This window comes from Mesocricetus auratus, unplaced genomic scaffold (assembly GCF_017639785.1).
Source record: "Mesocricetus auratus isolate SY011 unplaced genomic scaffold, BCM_Maur_2.0 Super-Scaffold_100007, whole genome shotgun sequence".
Classification (NCBI taxonomy): domain Eukaryota; kingdom Metazoa; phylum Chordata; class Mammalia; order Rodentia; family Cricetidae; genus Mesocricetus; species Mesocricetus auratus.
The window spans coordinates 23,354,508-23,373,930 of record NW_024429191.1 but is presented as its reverse complement, the minus strand read 5'-3'; the positions used below and the strand labels follow the sequence as shown (position 1 = coordinate 23,373,930).

General features: G+C 42.2%; 1 protein-coding gene across 2 annotated transcripts; it reads right to left on the bottom strand.

Annotated features, from left to right (window-relative positions):
- Positions 1-403: 403 nt before the first annotated feature.
- Slu7 (SLU7 homolog, splicing factor) lies at positions 404-18,911 on the bottom strand. 2 transcript variants are annotated; one of them, XM_005071926.4, is made up of 16 exons: positions 18,787-18,911; positions 12,185-12,370; positions 11,264-11,417; positions 10,872-10,952; positions 10,439-10,603; positions 9,059-9,127; positions 6,974-7,021; positions 6,661-6,792; positions 6,281-6,378; positions 6,085-6,152; positions 5,323-5,462; positions 4,474-4,635; positions 2,599-2,703; positions 2,177-2,248; positions 1,955-2,071; positions 404-1,382 (listed from the first exon to the last, which is right to left on the bottom strand). In XM_005071926.4, the coding sequence occupies exons 2-16, from the start codon at positions 12,352-12,354 to the stop codon at positions 1,203-1,205; spliced, it is 1,761 nt and encodes a 586-aa protein (XP_005071983.1). In that variant the 5' UTR covers positions 12,355-12,370; positions 18,787-18,911; the 3' UTR covers positions 404-1,202. The 2 variants fall into 2 exon arrangements, with proteins under 2 accessions (XP_005071983.1, XP_040604407.1); XM_040748473.1 differs by lacking the exon at positions 18,787-18,911 and adding an exon at positions 18,287-18,610.
- Between the last annotated feature and the right edge of the window lie 512 nt (positions 18,912-19,423).

Sequence of the window (19,423 nt, the reverse complement as noted above, 5' to 3'; positions counted from 1 at the left end):
GTTGAGTCGGTGTACTTAGATCAAGTTCTCATAATCCTATGTGTCAGCATTGCCTTTGCCATGTTTTTAGGCAAGGAAGGCTGAGGATCCCAGCAGTATCAACTATGAAGATGGCAGGAAGCCACTCTTAAGATGTTTTTAAGAACCTTAAGCTTCAAGTTCTTCTCTTCAAATTTTATGAAATAACACCTGCTGGGTATGCAGACTAGGTAGCTAGATGTTTAAGATCTTTTGTAACTGTTATGAAGACATACAGTAGTAAAAACCACATCTTTTATCATAAAAGGGAGTTTATGTCTAAAAAATTCATGTTCAACAAGGTAAGTGTGAAGCAGTCAATGCTGACCATTCAAAAGCTAAGCATTTTAGATGTAAGGCATGAAGAATGCAAGAAAACCCAAAATTTAATAACCAAGTGAAAAATAGATTTATTATTCATATTATGGAGAACACATTGTTTTTATATGCATTGGAGATTTCTTTCTGGTGATGCAGACATAGGAAGAGTATTTGTTGTTAAAATCAAGAAAATCTTAGAAGGCAAAACTGAATACTATACAAAAACTGCAGTTGAGTTAAATTATTAGTGATGTCACTCCCGGAAGTACCAGTAATGGAGCTTTGGCTGTAAGAGCGAGGTCCTTCCTATACCATGGTGTTGCTATACACAAGAAACCAGAGACTACATGCAGCTTGAGACCCAACTGTGGAACAGGTGACTTTTTTTTCTTACATTTGAAGCCATCATGCTTTGTAGTCTAGGGTGGTTTCAAACTTTTATTCATTGAGACAAAGTCTCACATAGTGCAGGCTGGTCTCAACTTAGCTATGTAGCCGAGGGTGGCTCTTGCACAATCTGCTGAGCACTAGGACTACAGGTGTGCACCACCACACTTGGCTAACCCTGAACTCATTTTCCCGTCTCTCTCTACCTCTCTTAGGTGCTGGCATCACAGGCTTGAGTCACCGTGCCAGGCTCTGCAAGGACACTCTTGAGAGGAAGACAGCCAAAGTCTCTTTCCAAATCTAATTGGAATGGATGATTTTTAACCTTTTGTTTCTTTACTGTGGAAGATGATTTTGAGACTTCTGAAAGCTTTATTAATGTCAGGCAGCAAAGAGGAAGGACAAGGATCTTCCATCTATAGTCAGCAAGGAGCTGGAAGGAACACGCTGTGTATGTATCCCAGGCTAACTAGTTACTACTGTCCCAGGAAAGAGGCCATGGGATCGTCTGGCCTCTGCCGTTTCATTCTGTAGGCCTCCATTTCCTCTTCAGTGGGCTCCCGGGTTTCATATATGCTGTTGTAAGGCCGCTTCCGCTCATCAATCTGCATGATCTCCTTGACATGGAGAAGACGGGCCTCCTCTGCATTCAGTGCCTGTGGTGAGAGGTGAAAATTAGGCTCCTCAAATCTCTATCATGTGGCGCTTGTTCAAAAGAACATGAAAGACCCTGCGGAATATGAAGTGCGTTATCAAACCCCACACTGTTTGAGGAACACAGGAGTCAGCTCCTGCACCGTGAAATATAACTAGTTCCTATTTGGCTCATTTGATAATTTCCATAGAGCACAAAATGTTTGATGACATTTTTTATCAGTTAAAGAAATTTGGTGGAGGGGCTGGTGAGATGTGGGTAAAGGCAATTGCTGCTAACCCTGATGACGTGTGTTCAATCTCCAGAATCCACATGACTGAAGGAGAGAACCAACCCCTGCCAGTTGTCTTCTGACACACACACACACACACACACACACACACACACACACACACACACACACACACACACACACACACTCAGGATACTCAGACTCACACACACACACATACTCAGACTCACAAAATTGCCACTATGTTTTCACATATTTGCAGGCAGGATGATAATGCCCCAAGGTCCCCGCAGATGATGACTTCTGCTGTTTGTCACTTTCTCTTAGACTTCACAAAGTACCTTTTTCAGTTTCTCCTGCTTCCTATCCTCGTCGTCATCGCTGTCGGAACTGCTCTTCCGGTGTTTCTTCTTCTTCTTTTTCTTCTTCTTCTCCTCTTTTAGTTTCTCCTGATGCAGCTGACAGGGAGAATTGAAATGCCACGTGCATATTGAGCTCTGGCACAGTTTTAACACCCTCCCCGCCCCCACTTAACAATTCAGAACAAAGGATTACAGACTGACCTCCATGAGGGTTTGAGGTTTCTTCACAGATTCTTCTCCAGGTGCATCATTTATAATACACTCCTCTGAGTTCTGTGGGCAAAGAATTATAATTTGAGTTGAAGACTACAATTACGAATCATTTGAAGAACAGGCTAAAATCTGATACATGAGAAGATGTGTTTTTCTGCAGGTTTGGCTGTCTTACACCTTTAAGAACTAGAGGACAAGGGCTGGGATGTAGCCTGAAAAACCCCAGTCCATCTCCTAAAGCCAGGCCTGAGCACAGCCTGTAATCTCAGCATCTGGGAGGTGGTGGCATTACAACTGCAAGTTCAAGGTCACCGCTGGCTAGAGTGAATTCTGTTAGCTAAGCCTAGAGGACACCTCTTCTCACCCCTTACGATCTCCTCCAGAAAAAGAACTAGAGCATAATTACTTACAACACTCTCCTTCCCAGCTTCTCCAGTACAATAGGAATACTTGAAGAATGAGTGGCAACATTTGTAGCCCCACCGGCCTTCTTTCCAGTAAGATCCCCAGATGTGCTGCAGAGAGAGACAAAAGGGGGTCTGAGAAGGAGCCTGAAATTAGGGATTTTACCTGGGTGGTGCATGCCATTAATCCCAGCACTGGGGAGGCAGAGGCAGGCAGATCTCTGAGTTTGAGGCCAGCCTGGTCTACAGAGTGAGTTCCTGGACAGCCAGAGCTACACAGAGAAACCCTGGAAATCCTTCCCTGAAAAAAAAAAAAAAAAAAAGAAACAAAAAACAACAAAAAAACCAAAACCAACACACAAAAGTATGAAAAAATTGAGTATACTTGATTTCTCATAAGTCGAGGGGTGGGGCATCCTAAGCCTACATTTTTAGTGTTAATAAATAAGTGGCTCTTGTTGAACAGTGCACACACCTTGTTAGACTTACTATGTTGACAGTTTGTAAGGTCTGTCTGGCTCATTTTTGAGCCTTGATATAAAAAAATTAGCTTGGTTAGTGTAGATGTGTAAGAAATGGGGTGGACTACCCTGGATGACATGACAGACTCTGGAGATCCACCATGGAGGGTCTCACCATCCCTGGATATGGGAGTGGAGATTGGGTGGGGGTCTGGAGGGCCTGGTGGGGAGGTATGGGGAGGAGGGGAGGGAGAGGGAGCTGGGATTGACATGTGAAACAAACTTATTTCTAACTTAAAAAAAAAAAAAAGGAAGAGAAAAAAAATGGGGTCAAGACTGCAACTCAGCATGTTCTCATCAAACCCCAGCACCAGAAAATACATACATACACCAATATGTTTTATGATGTAATGAACAATAAAACACCATCTTGTCAAAATATTTAGGTTCTATTTAATCTAGGTTTTGGACCTAAATTCATGTTTTAAAAAATGTAGGGGATGGGCTTGTGGAGCAAACTTTTTAATCCCCATACCCGCGGCAGGCAGATTTAAGTTCAAGGCCAGTCAGATCTACAGAATGAGTTCCAGGACAACCAGGGCTACACACAGACACCTGTCTCATGGGGGTTGTTGGGTGTGTGTGTAGGACCACCAACACATAATCAATACAGACTTAATTTGGACTTGACCAAAAATACAGCTATCAAATGTATTTTTTTGTGTATAGAGTTTTAAAAAGTAAGAAAGGGGCCAGGGAGAAGGCTCAGAGGGTAGTGTGCCCAGCACACAAGGCTGATGGGCCTGAGTGGATCCCTGAATCTCACATAAAAGTGGAAGGAGAAAATGAACTTCACTAACTTAACCTCTGCACATGTACACACACACACACACACACACACACACACACACACACACACACACACACACACACACACACACACGAGTAAAGCCAAATGAATTAAGGGGAGAAAAACAACTTCACTAACTTAACCTTTGCACATGTACACCCCCCCCCCAGTAAAGCCAAATGAATTAAGGAGTTAATGTTAGTTTCTGAGGCACAACAGATAGCAGGACTATCTAGAATTCTCATTTTTTGGGAGATGTATGATGACAGAGTGTTTATAAGTGAAATATCCTACCTGCAATTTTCCAAATAGTTATGCCAAAAATTAGTAAGTACAATATGTGTATTTACCTACATACCAGTGTACATTCAAACCTAGACCAAGTATAAACAGTATAACAGACAAAAATGTTTTGATTCTGGGTAAGCATGCAGGCGAATGCAGTAATAGCTTTAATTCTTCTCACTTTTAGAAAAAATTCGCAGAATACAGATAATGCCAACAACAACGAAGAGAAAGCGATGGTGGCCAGGGTATGATGTGAGAAACAGCACAGAGCTGAGCACTCACTGTGTGGTTGTGGATCTTCACGTCTTCCTCATACTTGGAGCAGGCCACAGCCCGCTCCTGGCCTTTAATGACTGTCCCATGCCTGGAGTACTCCACATAGTCTTCTGTCTGGGCCAACAGCAGCTCAGCTGGAGGAGCATCCAAGTGTTCTTGGCCACCGTACTAAAAGAACAATGGACACTATTAAATCCATTTTATAACCAAGCTGTTATGAAAGGGCTTATTTTCAAAGGGAATAAATGAACACTTTTTTTTAAACTAGCTTTCCTGATGTAACAGTGAAAACATCACCAATTCTTCCCACTTAAATACGATGTTTCTGCTGCTACTTATCTGGTAATCAAGGTTCATTTCAAGGTGACCATAAATTATTTTTTCTCTACGTGCAAGTCTGATATCCCTTGCCTCATGACTCTACTGGTCCTCCCATCAGGAGATGGAACCAATTTCTCCATCCTTGGAATCTGGATGTGACTATGTGACATTTTCCCAGCAATGGGAAGCTAGCAAATGCAACGAAAGCAAAGGTGTGCTTTGTGCCATGGGACACATTTTCCAGCTATGCCCCAGAACCCCAAGAAACCATTTTAGATAGCTGGGCTAGGCTATGAGAAGACGAGACTATGTGATGCAGTCTTAAGCAGTCCTGTATCAGGGGACCCAGCTGACAGAAAGAAGTGTGAGAAACAATACACATCTGTCTTAAGTACTGCATCTTGGGTGTGATTGCTTCAAAAGTCTATACCAACTAAATCAGGGTTAGGGCAGGACTATGCCTCATGGGTTAAAAGGGACTCTACCAAGTTTAATGCTTCTTAGGCAGAAGGTAAAATTGTTTTTTAGCGGTACCTTTTCCAGGATGCTTTCCTTCTGCTGCTCCTTGAAGTCCTCTTTTTTGACTTTGAAGGACTTATACAGAAGTTCTAATTTTGTAGGATCTGCCTGGAGATGTACTTCAGATCCCTTGTCGTAGGCTTCCCAAGCGAACACTAGAGTAATTCAAAGTATCTTAGTGAGGTGCTGGCACACTGCATTTTTTTTTAAAGCAAGCTTTAACTGTTAACAGCGCCTCCCTCACCACCCCTTCATCTTTTCTTTCTTGCCTATTGGCTTTTTCGTAGAGAGCTGCCTCAAACATATGACAATCCTCCTGTCTCAGTCTCCTAAGTAGTAGGGTCACAGACATATGCCATCATGCTTGTTTTATAACCCCCAATTTCGCCTTTTACACTTCTTTATTTGGGTGTGCAAATGTGTGTGATCATTCATGCCACAGAACATGTCAGGTAAGAGGACAACTTGGTTCTCTCCATCCACCACGGAAACACTGGGGACAGAATTGCCTGATGGCAGGCACCCCTTAGCCACCTTGCTGGCTCTTATCCCCATCGCTCATATAAAAGGCCTTGGTATTCCCAGTCAGTGTTGCACGCCTGTAATTCCAGCACTGGGGAGGCAGGCAGAGGCAGGTGGATCTCTGTGAGGTCAGCCTGGTCTACAGAGTGAGTTCTAGGACAGGCTCCAAAGCTACACAGAACAAACAAAACAAAACAAAAAGGAAAAAAAGAAAGAAAGAAAAGAAAAAGGCCTTGGTACAGAACTAATACTTACATTGTGTTTGAGCCATTGAAATGGTGTCTCCTGTGTATCTAACAAAGTTATCTCCAGCGTAACTCACTCTGTAAGCACAGATTTTAAAAAGCTATTTCAGAAATTGTTTCCCATTAAGAAAAATTCATTCACAAAATCAAGTTACAGAGCATTAACCACTCAACTCTGAAGTCTGTAAATTTAACTGGATACTTACTCATCTGGATTCTTTCCTGCATTCGCATAAGGATTCTCTCTCATCGCTCTAGTTTTTGGATCATAATAGGCAGAATTTGGATCTAAATTTCTCAAATACTAGAAGAAAAAATATTTCAAGACTGAATTAACATTTATTTATAGCAATAGAGGGTTCAGCTGGGCAGGGGATGTTTCTAGTATGGTAAAAAGCACATGATGCATGTTTCCATGCATGTTTCTAGTATGGTAAAAAGCACATGATGCTGTTCTTTGGAGTGACTCTAATGACGCTAATCAAACACACACACACACACACACACACACACACACACAGTGCAAGCAGAGGAAGGTGTGGAAACACTGCCTGTCAGAGCTGTAGTTTGGGCTGACAAGACTTACTTTTGCAATATCTTCTCGAATTCTGAGATTCCGAACAGTAATGCGCCTCTTAGAGTCAAAATTCTGCCCAGGCATGTCAATATCATCTGCATATTTGTCTTCATCCTCATCCTCACTGTTATGATCCTTTTCCTGAAAGGAAGAGTGACTGGTGAGAAAACCAAGCAAAAAGTCACAGCACTGAGTTCTTGCTTTCCTTTCCCTTTAAACAACAAAGGCTCATCTGTGTGATTTAGAGCTATATTATGACTACAATTACTACAAGCCACAAAACAAAAAGAAAATGCAGCCAGAAAAGACAAGCATGTATTACCATCTGAGAATTGGGTTCCTCTTCTCCCCACTGATGTTTTGGAGAATTCTGCATCAGGAAAGAAGGAAAACCATTTGTAAATCCCTTTCACTTAATTTACTGATTACTTAGCATTTTAAAAACATATTAATGGGTATAGGTGAGTGGTAGTGTGTGTCTACCATACACCAGGCCTTGGGTTTGATCCTTAGCACTGAAGATAAGGAGGGAGGGAGGGCAGAAAGGAAGGTGGGCTGGTTCATTTCAATCAAAACATTCTCATATGTCTCACTTGTACCGAGCATATATACTCTGACACAAGCGTGCTATTGTGAACACTTAATTTTATTAGTGTCTGCAAAACCAGAAAACAAATACATTTGATTGATATAGGATGTCGTGTGTGTGTATTCCCTTGGAGGTCAGAAGAGAACATTGGAGCTGGGGTCACAGGCAGATGTGGGTGCTGGGAACTGAACTTAAGTTCTCTGCAAGAGCAACAAGTGTTCTTAACCACTCTCCAGCCTCTTGCTATAGGATCATAATCATACAAAGCAACAGGAGGTTTAAGATGACCAAAGAACACAGTAAATACTCATTTCCATTTGTTTTAGTCATTAGACGCATCATGCTCAGTAGGTCCCACTTGTTTTCCTTTCATTTATTTAGTATTGGGTCAGCACATGACACTGTGTACATGGGAAGGTCAGAGGACAGCTCCATGAAGTTAGTATTCTCCTTCTACCTTTTTTTTTTTAATTTTTAAATTTAAATTAGAAACAAGGTTGCTTCACATGTCAATCCCAGCTCCCTCTCCCTTTCCTTCCCACCAACCCCCCCCCATACTCCCTCATTTCCTCAGGGAGGGTGAGGTCCTCCATGGGGGTGTCCAGAGTCTGTCATTTCATCCAGGACAGGGCCTAGACCCTCCCCAAGAGTCCAGGCTGAGAGTGCATCTCTCATTGTGGGATGGGCACCCTCCTTCTACCTTTATATGGGTTCTGGAGCTCAAATCCAAGTTGTCAAGCTTGCATGGCAAGTACCTATCCCCACTGATCCATCTCACTGGCCCCAAACCACGCTAGTTTTTAAAATCAAGTCCAAACACAAAATGCAGTCAGGATGTGGCAGTTTGAATGTAATTGGCCCCCGTAACCTCATAGGGAGTGTCGCTATTAGGAGGTGTGCCTTTGTTGGAGTGGGTATGGCCTTGTTAGAAGTGTGTCACTGTGGGGGTGGGCTTTCAGGTTTCCTATGCTCAAGGTATGGCCCAGTTACTCAGTCAACTTCCTTTTGCCTGCAAGATGCAGGACTCTCAGCTATCTCTCCAGTGATGCTCCCTGTCATGATGATAAAGGAATGAACTTCTGAAACTCTAAGGAACCACCCCAATGAATTGTTTTCTTTATAAAAGTTACTGTGCTCATGGTGTCTCTTCACAGCAATAGAAACCCTAAGACAGGACATTTGTAACCTGAGTTTAAACCCCACACAGCACATGTGCAAAAAGTCAGAAAGAAACCTGGTATTATGGTTCTTTGATGGTTTTCTCTTTTTCCCATATAGCACTAAAATATATGGTGAAATAAATGCTATTTAAGAGTGAAGGTCCCTCTTTCCGCCATCTTTCCGTGCATCACCACCATGGTGCGTATGAATGTCATGGCTGACGCTCTGGAGAGCATCAAAAAAACAAAAACAAAAACGAGTGAAGGCCCAGTGTATGCAGTTCATCACTGCAACTCCAGTGCAAAGGAGATGGAGACAAAGTTCAGTTCCTCCACAGTCAGAAGCATGTAAAATGAATCCTTGTTCTATGTCTCATTTCATTGTTTTAAAGCAGTGGTTTTCAACCTTCCTAACACTGTGACCCTTTAATATAGTTCCACATGTTGTGGTGACCCCCAACCATAAAATTAAAATTATTTTTGTTGCTATTTTATAGCTGTAATTTGGCTACCATATAAATTGTCATGTAAATATCTGTGTTTTCTGATGGTCTAAAGCAACCCCCATGAGAGGATCATTCAACCTCCAAAGGGGTCATAATCCACAGGTTGAGAACTACTGTTTAAAAGAGTGTGAATTTCTTGTATCTTTACTTACAGCTTGTTCCATTAATTTTCCAGAGGCTAACTCTTCTTGCAGTTTCTGAGCTTTCAATGTTCGTTTTGCCTAAAAATAGAGACATTTAAATTTTACTTACATTTAAAGTGAGTGGTTTTAGAGCTTTCAGAAATGGACATTAGAGCACCAAGTGGAAGATCCTGTCTAAAATAAAGAAAAGAAAGGGCTTATGGAGAGTTAGACCCTTTCATGAACAAACCTTGATGTAAAGAGCCAGGTGGCCGTAATGGTAAACTACAGAGTGAGCCCTGACAGCAGTGGTAGCTGCTGCTGCCTCCAGGTGACTGGCTGATTGTTCTTGGGGAGGTTCAGGTTACTATATATTTCAATGCTCAAGAAAACACAAAATCTAGGTCTTTATGTGCAAACGAATGATCTTGCCAGGCACGGTGGCACAAGTCTATAATCCTAGCATATTGGAGGTAGAGGCTCAGAACCACCCTTAGCTACATATTTATAGAGGCACAGAGAGTTCAAGGTCAGCCAAGGTTACATGTAACCCTTAAAACTGAAAACAGAACAAGATAGGAGCTGACCTCAAAAACAAAACTCATGATTTTAGGTATAATCTGTAATTCCTTAAGAAAAAACAAAACAGAATAGACTACTGTTTTGAAGGAATTTGGGTATAAGGTAGAATCACTGTTTAAAAACAAAATAAAAAACCTGAAGTTAGATTAAAATTCAATTTTCTGAAACTGGTTACCTATTCTTCCATGGTATGTGTGAGTACTATAAAGAAGACACAGCTGTACACATGTAGCCTATGGGCAAAGACTGCAGAACTTCAAAAAGGCAAAAGCAGCTGCCTGTGTGTGATGCTGCACATCTTTGATCCTGGCATAGGAGTTTTTAAAATCAGGAAACAGAGATAGGAGGACCTCTGTAAGTCTTAGGATAGTCTGATCCGCATAGTGAGATCTAGGCAAGCCAGGGCTACATAGTAAGACTTTGCCCCAATAAATAAATAGGAGATTTGGATGTTCTTAGGGTCTAGCACCTTTGGTCACACTGGAACTAAAGAATAAAAGACTCAAGAAACTGCTGCCAGCCAGGCGTGGTGGCACTTGCCTTTAATCCCAGCATCTGGGAGACAGAGACAGGAATTCAAGGCCAGCCTGGTATACATAGCAAGTTTCAGGACAGCTTGAACCATATAGAGAGACCCTGACTCAAGGGAAAGAGAGAAAAACTGCCTCCAAGCAGGGCACCACACTATTTTCACTATGAATCAGACATGCTACTGTAAAAAGCGGCACATCTTCACAGTGCCTCAAGACTCTGGAAAGTGTTGTGAGGTTAGAGACGCAGCAGAATGGTTCTTCTCTAGGGAAGCAGAAAAGCCGGGAACTGGCTCACCAGGTCAACTTTGGCGTATTCCTCAACGATTTTCATGTGCTCTTCTGGATTGTAGCCATTCCACCGGTCCCTCTTCCCATCATAGTCAAACATCAGCTGAGGCTGGATGTGCTCATCTGGAGCGATGTTAGTGCCTGTGAATTTAGCTCCAACCCGCCTTGGCCTCTGAAAGACAGCAGACCTTTTCCTAAGAACTTGCAGCGCAGAGGAAGATTTCACACAACTTGAGCAGTTGGTATGAACAAGCTGTGGGGTTTTTAGGCTCTGTGTTATCAGGCAGTCTTGAGACAGGAAACTTTCATGTTGCTGGACTAATTTCATGCAAATTAATTTTTATTGTTCTACAATAATTTTAGGAAAACCCAAGTTCTCTGACAAGGGGTAAACAAAAAGCTTGCTGACAGTTTCCCAACAGGATCAGAGCTGAGCTTACCTCGAAGCAATCTTTCTTCTTGTGTGTCATGGCCCCACAATTTTCACATGCCCCTTTGCGGTACTTGGTAGTTATAGAATTCTATTAAAGGACAGAGAAAAACAAAACAGGCATCTTATTTACCAGAGTCATTTAGAAATAACTTTGGCTCTCACTGTCTTGTCTACTGAATGACTTTATTTGTTAAAAAGAAAACCAGCTAGTCTTCATGTTCTGGGATGACCAAGTTTAAGGATTTCAATAATGCAAAATTCATGTAAGAAGAGACTAACTAACATTGTATACACTGTGAATTTCAACACCAGGGTCACATAGCTCCTCCCACTTTAAACAGCATCACATTAAAGGTTTTTAAGTTCTTCACGTAAAAGGACACACAGGCCGCCACATACCTCCTTTACACCTCTTTTATACCATTCCCCAGAAGAACTGAATTGCTTCTGTTTCTCTGGCTGTGGCCTCTGATGCTTTAAAGTGGGTCTTTTTGATGGATCAATGTACCATGGGACCGAAGAAATGTACTGAGGAATATGAGGGTTGATATCTCTGTAATAAAATTTAAATAAAATTGTAAAGCAGAAAGTTTCAAAATGACTTTTTAATCATGAAGCCATGAACAGAGCCACCGAACAAAAATCCTGCAGTGAGATGGGGGAGGGAAAATGGTTGCTATCTTACAAACAGAAGAACTGAAAGTAAGATGTAATTTATATTACAACGAGGGCCACTCTAATCAAGATGCTGAGACTACATATTTGATTAAGCTGTCCACTAAGAAGTGAATGTGTGAGGTCAATTCTTGGCCTTGCTTACCACAAGGAGTACCTGACAGCTATCAACTGGGATAAGGAGATACAAGCAATTTTGGTTATTGTAAATGTTACAGAATCATGACTAAATCAACCATTAATTAAAATAAAAAAGATGCTGAGACTAATGATGCACCAAAACGGAAGCAGAGGGAGGACAAGAAGTGGTTGGAGACCTAAATTCATCAGAGCTAGAAGTTAAACTAGTGTCTACAGCCACCTGATTAAAACAACCACACAGGCACTATTATTCAAAGATATGAAAAACTCAGAGTAAAAAGCTGTAAAAGTAGCTACACTAGTCGAGAAGAGAAACAGGTAAAAAAAGGATAATTACTACTCATTAAATGCTCTTTAGTAATATTTGATCACTAAACCACATACATATGAGTTTGATAAAACAAGAAAGAAGAGTGAAAATTCTGTAAGCGTAAAGGACAGTTTCCTACCCAAGCAAAGGATGAGAGCCTGATGAAGAGGGTATTCACGTAAGAAACAACTTACTTTCCCTCTTCATCAACTTCTGCAGGAGCATTGCCCAGTTTTCTCTGTTCTTCTAGCTCCTTCTTTTTCCTCCAGTCTTCTCTGGTCATCTTCTTTGGCTCCTCCAAACTCATCTCCTTTGACCCCGACAGGGGTGTGGCATTAACTGCATCTACAGCTGCCGCCGACATGATGAACTGGCTTCCTCTAAAAAGGGAAGGGATTTCTTACAGCAAAGGAGGTCTTCAGGAAGATATCCATGGAGACTAAACCACGTCCTAATGATACACACTGTGAGTTTTAGCAGGGTTTCTCTCTCCTTCACTTTTCCCCTCCCTCTCTCTTAGTTTTCAAACTTTTTGAGGTGTTGTGATCAAAACTGGGTGCTTGCATAAACTAAGCAGCAGTATCCAGTCTCATGCGTTCTTATTCTTTCACAATGCCTGCAAAGGATGGTTTCTTTTCATTCTTAAGCTACATTTTGTTTGCTTTCTGTGTGTGTGTGGGTGGAGGGTGGGGGAGGCAGGGATTGAGTATGCCATGACATGTATGAAGAGGTAAGGGGTCAATTTGCAGGAGCTGGTTCTCTCCAATCACCATGTGGGTCCCAGGCATGAAACTCAGGTTACCAGGCTTGGTCGCAGATGCCTTCACCTGCTGAACCATCTCACTGGTTCTAAGGGTTTCTTTTTCTTCCTCAAAAAGCTCTACATACTGGGCGTTTTAATACACAAGTTTAATCCCAATACTTGGAAAGCAGAGGCATGTGGATCTCTGGGGATAGGATGCTAATGTGCTTTATGTACAGAGCCCATGATTAGTCAAGGCTAACCAGTTCTCTCAAAACACCAATTTACAAATGGAGAAAGCCATGCATATAAACTTTAAAATTTCAAAGACTTTAATACAGATATTCCTAAATTAGCCCTCCTGCAAGTCTTACACTTTTCTACCAGTCAGATAAATACAGAGCCCATCACTGTTTCCCATGAAGGCCCAATGCCTTAACAATTACCAGTGTTTAGAGCATTTGCCTAGCATGCAGGGAAGTTGGCTCCCAGTTCTGCAAAAACAGGCATAGTGGTGTATACCTGTGATCCAGCAACTGGGAGGTGAATACAGGATCAGAGGTTCAAGGTCATCCTTAGTTTTATCAGGAATTCAAGACCAACCTATGCTACATAAAACCTTGTCAGAAAGAAATATAGATGGGGAAGTTCTAGCTATTGCCATACGACAACAAAGGGGGATCAAGGGGATACAAATTGGGAAGGAAGAAGTCAAACTTTCACTGTTTGCAGACGATATGATAGTTTACATCAATGACCCAAAGAACTCTACCAGGGAACTCTTACAGCTGATTAACACCTTCAGCAAAGTGGCAGGTTACAAGATCAACTCAAGAAAGTCAGTAGCCCTACTATATACAGATGATAAAAGGGCTGAAAGAGAAATCAGAGAAACATCACCCTTTACAATTGCCACAAACAACATAAAATACCTTGGGGTAACGCTAACCAAACAAGTGAAAGACCTGTATCGTAACAACTTTGAATCTTTAAAGAAAGAAATTAAAGAAGCCCTCAGAAAATGGAAAGATCTCCCATGCTCTTGGATAGGTAGGATCAATGTAGTAAAAATGGCAATCCTGCCAAAAGCAATCTACAGATTCAATGCTATCCCCATTAAAATCCCAGCACAATTCTTCACAGACCTTGAAAGAACAATAATCAATTTTGTATGGAAAAACAAAAGACCCAGGATAGCCAAAACAACCCTGTTCAACAAGGCAATGTCCGGAGGCATCACTATCCCTGACCTCAAGCTCTATTATAGAGCTATAGTCCTGAAAACAGCTTGGTATTGGCACAAAAATAGACAGGTAGACCAATGGAATCGAATTGAAAATCCGGGTATTAACCCACACACGTACGAACATCTGATCTTTGACAAAGAAGCTAAAAATATACAATGGAATAAAGAAAGCATCTTCAACAAATGGTGCTGGCATAATTGGAGACTGGCATGTAGAAGAATGCGGATCGATCCATGTTTATCGCCATGCACAAAACTTAAGTCCAAATGGATCAAAGACCTCAACATAAATCCAGCCACACTGAACCTCTTAGAAGAGAAAGTGGGTGGTACCCTTGAACGAATTGGTACAGGAGACAGCTTCCTGAACATAACACCAGTAGCACAGACAGTGAGATCAACAATTAATAAATGGGACCTACTGAAACTGAGAAGCTTCTGTAAGGCAAAGGACACAGTCAGCAAGACAAAAAGGCAGCCCACAGAATGGGAAAAAATATTCACTAATCCCACATCTGACAGAGGGTTGATCTCCAAAATTTACAAAGAACTCAAGAAGCAAGTCTCCAAAACAGCAAAGGACCCAATTAAGAAGTGGGCTGCAGAACTAAATAGAGAGTTTTCAATAGAGGAGTCTAAAATGGCTGAGAGGCACTTGAGAAAGTGCTCAACATCCTTAGCCATCCGGGAAATGCAAATCAAAGCAACTCTGAGATACCATCTCACTCCTGTCAGAATGGCTAAAATCAAAAACACCAATGACAATTTATGCTGGAGAGGATGCGGTGAAAGGGGGACACTCCTCCATTGCTGGTGGGAGTGCCAACTGGTTCAGCCACTTTGGAAAGCAGTATGGAGATTCCTCAGAAAAATGGGAATAAACCTACCACAAGACCCAGCAACTGCACTCTTAGGCATATATCCAAAAGATGCCCATTCATATAACAAAGATGTCTGTTTCACTATGTTCATAGCAGCTTTATTTGTAATAGCCAGAACTTGGAAGCAACCTAGATGTCCCTCAACCGAAGAGTGGATAGAGAAAATGTGGTACATCTACACAATGGAGTACTATTCAGCAGAAAAAAATAATGGAATCATGAGATTCGCAGGCAAATGGATGACACTAGAAGAAACCATCCTGAGTGAGGTAACCCAGTCACAAAAAGAGAAACATGGCATGTACTCTCTCATATATGGATTTTAGTCATAGATCTGGGGAGTGCCAGCCTACAATCCTATGGCCAGAGAGTCTGGGAAACAGTAACTTCATTTACTGGCTGGTTAAGTACTGAGCTGAACTCAAGAAAGCCAGTATCAGAGAGGGAGGACTGATGATCAAAGGGATTAAGACTGGGCTGGTTGAACCCCCAGAAACAGCTGACCAGACAAAGGTTAACTCTTGAATCCCAGGCATCAGCCTGGGAATCCAGCATGGGACTGATCAAGACCCCCTGAATCTGGGTGTCAGTGAGGAGGCCTAGGTAATCTATTGAGCCTTGGACAGCAGATCAGTACCCATCCCAAGTATACACACGGTCTCTGGACTCCCATAGAACAATGTGAGGTGCACTCTCACCCTGAACTCTTGGGGAAGGGTCTAGGCCCTGCCCTATATGAAATGACAGACTATGGACACCCCCATGGAGGGCCTCACCCTCCCTGGGGGAATGAGGGGATAACGGGGGGGGGGGATGGGGGGAGGACACGGGAGGAGGGGAGGGAAAGGGAGAGGGACCTCGTACTGACTTGTGAAGCAACCTTGTTTCTTATCTAAATTTAAAATGGAAAATAAAAAAATATTAATAAAAAGAAAAAATAAATAAATAAAATATTTAAAACTAAAAAAAAAAAAAGAAATATAGATGGGTTAGTCTATATTCAGGGATGTCCAGCAACACACAAACACACAGAGAGAGAGAGAGAGAGAGAGAGAGAGAGAGAGAGCGCACCACCTATAATAGGGTCTCTTTCTATACTTTCTGCACTCCTCACCTCCAATGGCTCTGACTTAGCTTCTGTTTCCAGTCATGCCAATGAAACCTACCACTACATTAACTAACTTGATACTGATCAATGTGCTAAATACTCACTGGATGATTTTCAGTTCTGTTCCTTCCTTTTGTCATAGATTTTAATTCTTTGACTTCTACAAGTTACTGGTTTCTCATGTATCCCTTCTCCTGTTCTTGACTCCTTTGTAGGTCCATCTATTTTTATTTAGAGACTGATTCCTTATGGTGCAGCCAGAGCCTCACTCATGGCTTTTCAAATCCACATAACCAATCGTGTTATGAAATCTCTGCCTAGAAGCCTCAGAGGCACCACACACAACATGCCTTATGCTCCTGGCCTTCCCTGTGAAACCCAGGCTCCTTTCATTGACAGCTCTTCTTTCTATTTTAGCTAACTAAATATTTATGTATTTCAGCTTACTAACAATTTTTTTTTTTACTTTCTGAGTATCACTGCTATTTACCTACTCCTTTCATGTTGAATACTACCATTTTAGTACATGTTGTAATTTTTTGAGACTTATATCAGTCTCTTCTAATTCTGCCCAATTAACTTTTTCATGCTGCACAGTTTAATTTTTCAAAATACAAATCTGATCACACACTCCGTTGCTCAAGCTCAAAATCTCCAAAGCAGTACGGTCCCAGAGAAAAGTAATGCCAGCAACACAGGTAATTCTTTGGCTTTGAGTAACAATATTAAAGAAATAAAAAGGGCCAATGGTGATAAATGTCTATAACCCATGAGGATCATATCTGCAAGGTCAGCCTGGTCTATAATGCAAGACTCTGACACAAACATATACAAAAGGAAATAAATTAACTTTCATAGAAATCTCTTTATCTTTTTTCCTTTTGCTTTTTGAGTCAGAATATCTCTGTGTAGCCTTGGCTGTCCTGGAACTCACTCTATAGACCAGACTAGTCTCAAACTCACAAAAATCTGCCTGCATCTGTCTCCCAAGTGCTGGGATTAAAGGTATAAGCCTCTACCACCTGGCAAATTTCTGTTTTTTTTTTTTTAAGGTTTTTGAGACAGGGTTTCTCTTGATTGTTTTGGAGATGTCCTGGAACTCACTCTGTAGACCAGGCTGGCCTAGAACTCACAGAGATCTGACTGCCTCTGCCTCCTGAGTGCTGGGATTAAAGGTGTGTACCACCAATGCCAGGCTCTGGCAAATTCTTAACTAAATTATTTCCAACAGTATAATTTCAACTTCCAATAAACTAAGAAAAAATCAACTTAGTTTTAAAAGATGTTATGGGTTTTAAACTTGGACCAGTCACATTTCCAGTCTCAACAGCCTCTAGCAACTAGCAGTCATCACAGCGAACAGAGGAGCCAAAAGATGCTGTCACTTCTACTCTAAAGGCCAACACTAGTAACATCATCAGCCAAGGTCTAGTACCTTGGATTCTAGCCTCACAACTAACTGACTCATCCCTACACTCCCAGACCCCCCACAGGCGTTCTTAGCCTTCCTCCTGCAGTCAATGAATATTTACACAACTCTTTATCAATGCTAAGTGCTTGATGACTAGAAGTCAATGATGCCACTCAAAGTGCTCTCTTCTGGGTTTGCCCCACTGAAAATATGCATAATTTTTGTTTGTTTGTTTGTTTTCTGAGATAGGATATCCAACAGCCTAACTTATCCCCCTGCCTCTATCTCTCATGTACCAGATTTGTAGGGCTGTGCCACCACCATGCCTGGTTCTCTGTAGAAGTTTGTATGAGGGATAGGAGAGATGGCTCAGGAGCTAAGAGCATCTACTGCTCCTGTAGAGAACCTGAGTTCAGTTCTCCGCACCTGCATCAGGTGGCTGGCAACTGTCTGTAACTCCAGCTCCACGGGAGACAAGACAAACTCACATGTGTTTACAAGGGCACATACCCTCCCACCTACTTACACACATAATTAAGGTAAAATAGATTTAAAAAACAAAAATAGAATTGTTAGAAATTGGTCGTAGCCTAAGTATACTAAGAGGCAAAAGAAGACAGTCAGATTTAGTCATCTTCGTTTTAACAATTTCCATTTCTTTAATTTATTCCCGGCCAGTGACAAAAGACCTGTCTCAGACCAATTTGATGTAATTTAATTATACCATCACCTGATCTTCACAGCATCCCTAATTTACAGTGAGGAAACAAGTTTGGGGAGTTAATAACTCCAGCCAACAACAACACATCAGAGAGAGAGAGAAACACACACACACACACACACACACACACACACACACACACACACACACACACACACACAGGTCTCAAACCCAAGCCTGGCTTTACCTTCGGTCCTTTAAATCATGTTACACACCACAGGACACTGGAGTGTAGGCCTGCCACATTGAAGGTTACGACAGACTGAAGTATGGTTGTCATTAGATTACACTGTTCGGCGGAGGGGCCTACAGATGACAACAGTGACAACCCCTGCTCACAGAATGCCACATACACATTCTAATTTGACTCTCGCATCACCGTCCCAGAAGGAGACCATCCCCACTAACGAGGAACCGACGCCCAAAGGCATCCTTCCGGGGACAGAGGCGTCGGCTTGGGAAGGACCGCTCAGGACGTCCGCCTCACTGGGACCAGGGCTCTCTCTTTCCCTGAGGACTCTGCCTCTGTCCCGCTGGACGCGAGGGTGGCGCCTGCGCCCCGGGCGGTAGTCGCCTCCTGGGTCCGGGGGCTCACGGCGGCTCGTCACCACGAGGACTCACCGCAGGGAATGCCCCCTCCCCCGGAGGTCCCCAGTTCGTCCGCTCGGTCTCGGAACCCCAACTTACCCAGTCCCGCCACGGACCAGGCCAAAAACATCCGCCTCGAACGAAGTAATCCGGTAATGTTTACTTCCGGGTTCCCCGTCTTCGTCCGGCAGCCCAGCGATAACTTCCGGAACGACGACACATGCGCACTCTCAAGTGCTGGAAGATTTTTTTTTTTTTTTTTTAAACAAGACGGAGGTCTATGCAAGTGGTTCGTTGTGCACCCTGCAGGGAGAATGATGGCAGTGCAGCTTTGTGCCCTGCGCAGGGAAGAACCCTTGTTCCTTCCAGAACAGCAGAATTTTAGCAAAAAAATGTTTACTGAGAAAAATCAAAAAGGTAGGCGTAATGACCCACGCCTTTAATCCCAGCACAGATAGGCGGATCTTTGAGTTCCTGGCCTGTGACATAATAAGATCCTGTTTCAAACAAACAAACTTAGTCACCCATAAAACAGAAAATATTAAGCAAACTACTGGAAACTAGGAGATTTTAATGGGATTTCTTTCTTTTTTAAAATCATTGTTTTAGGTGTTTGAGTTTGCAAATCATTGGCATCAGATTATCTATCTATCTATCTATCTATCTATCTATCTATCTATCTATCTATCTATCTATCTATCTATCTATCTCATGTAGATACCTAGTACCCAACCTG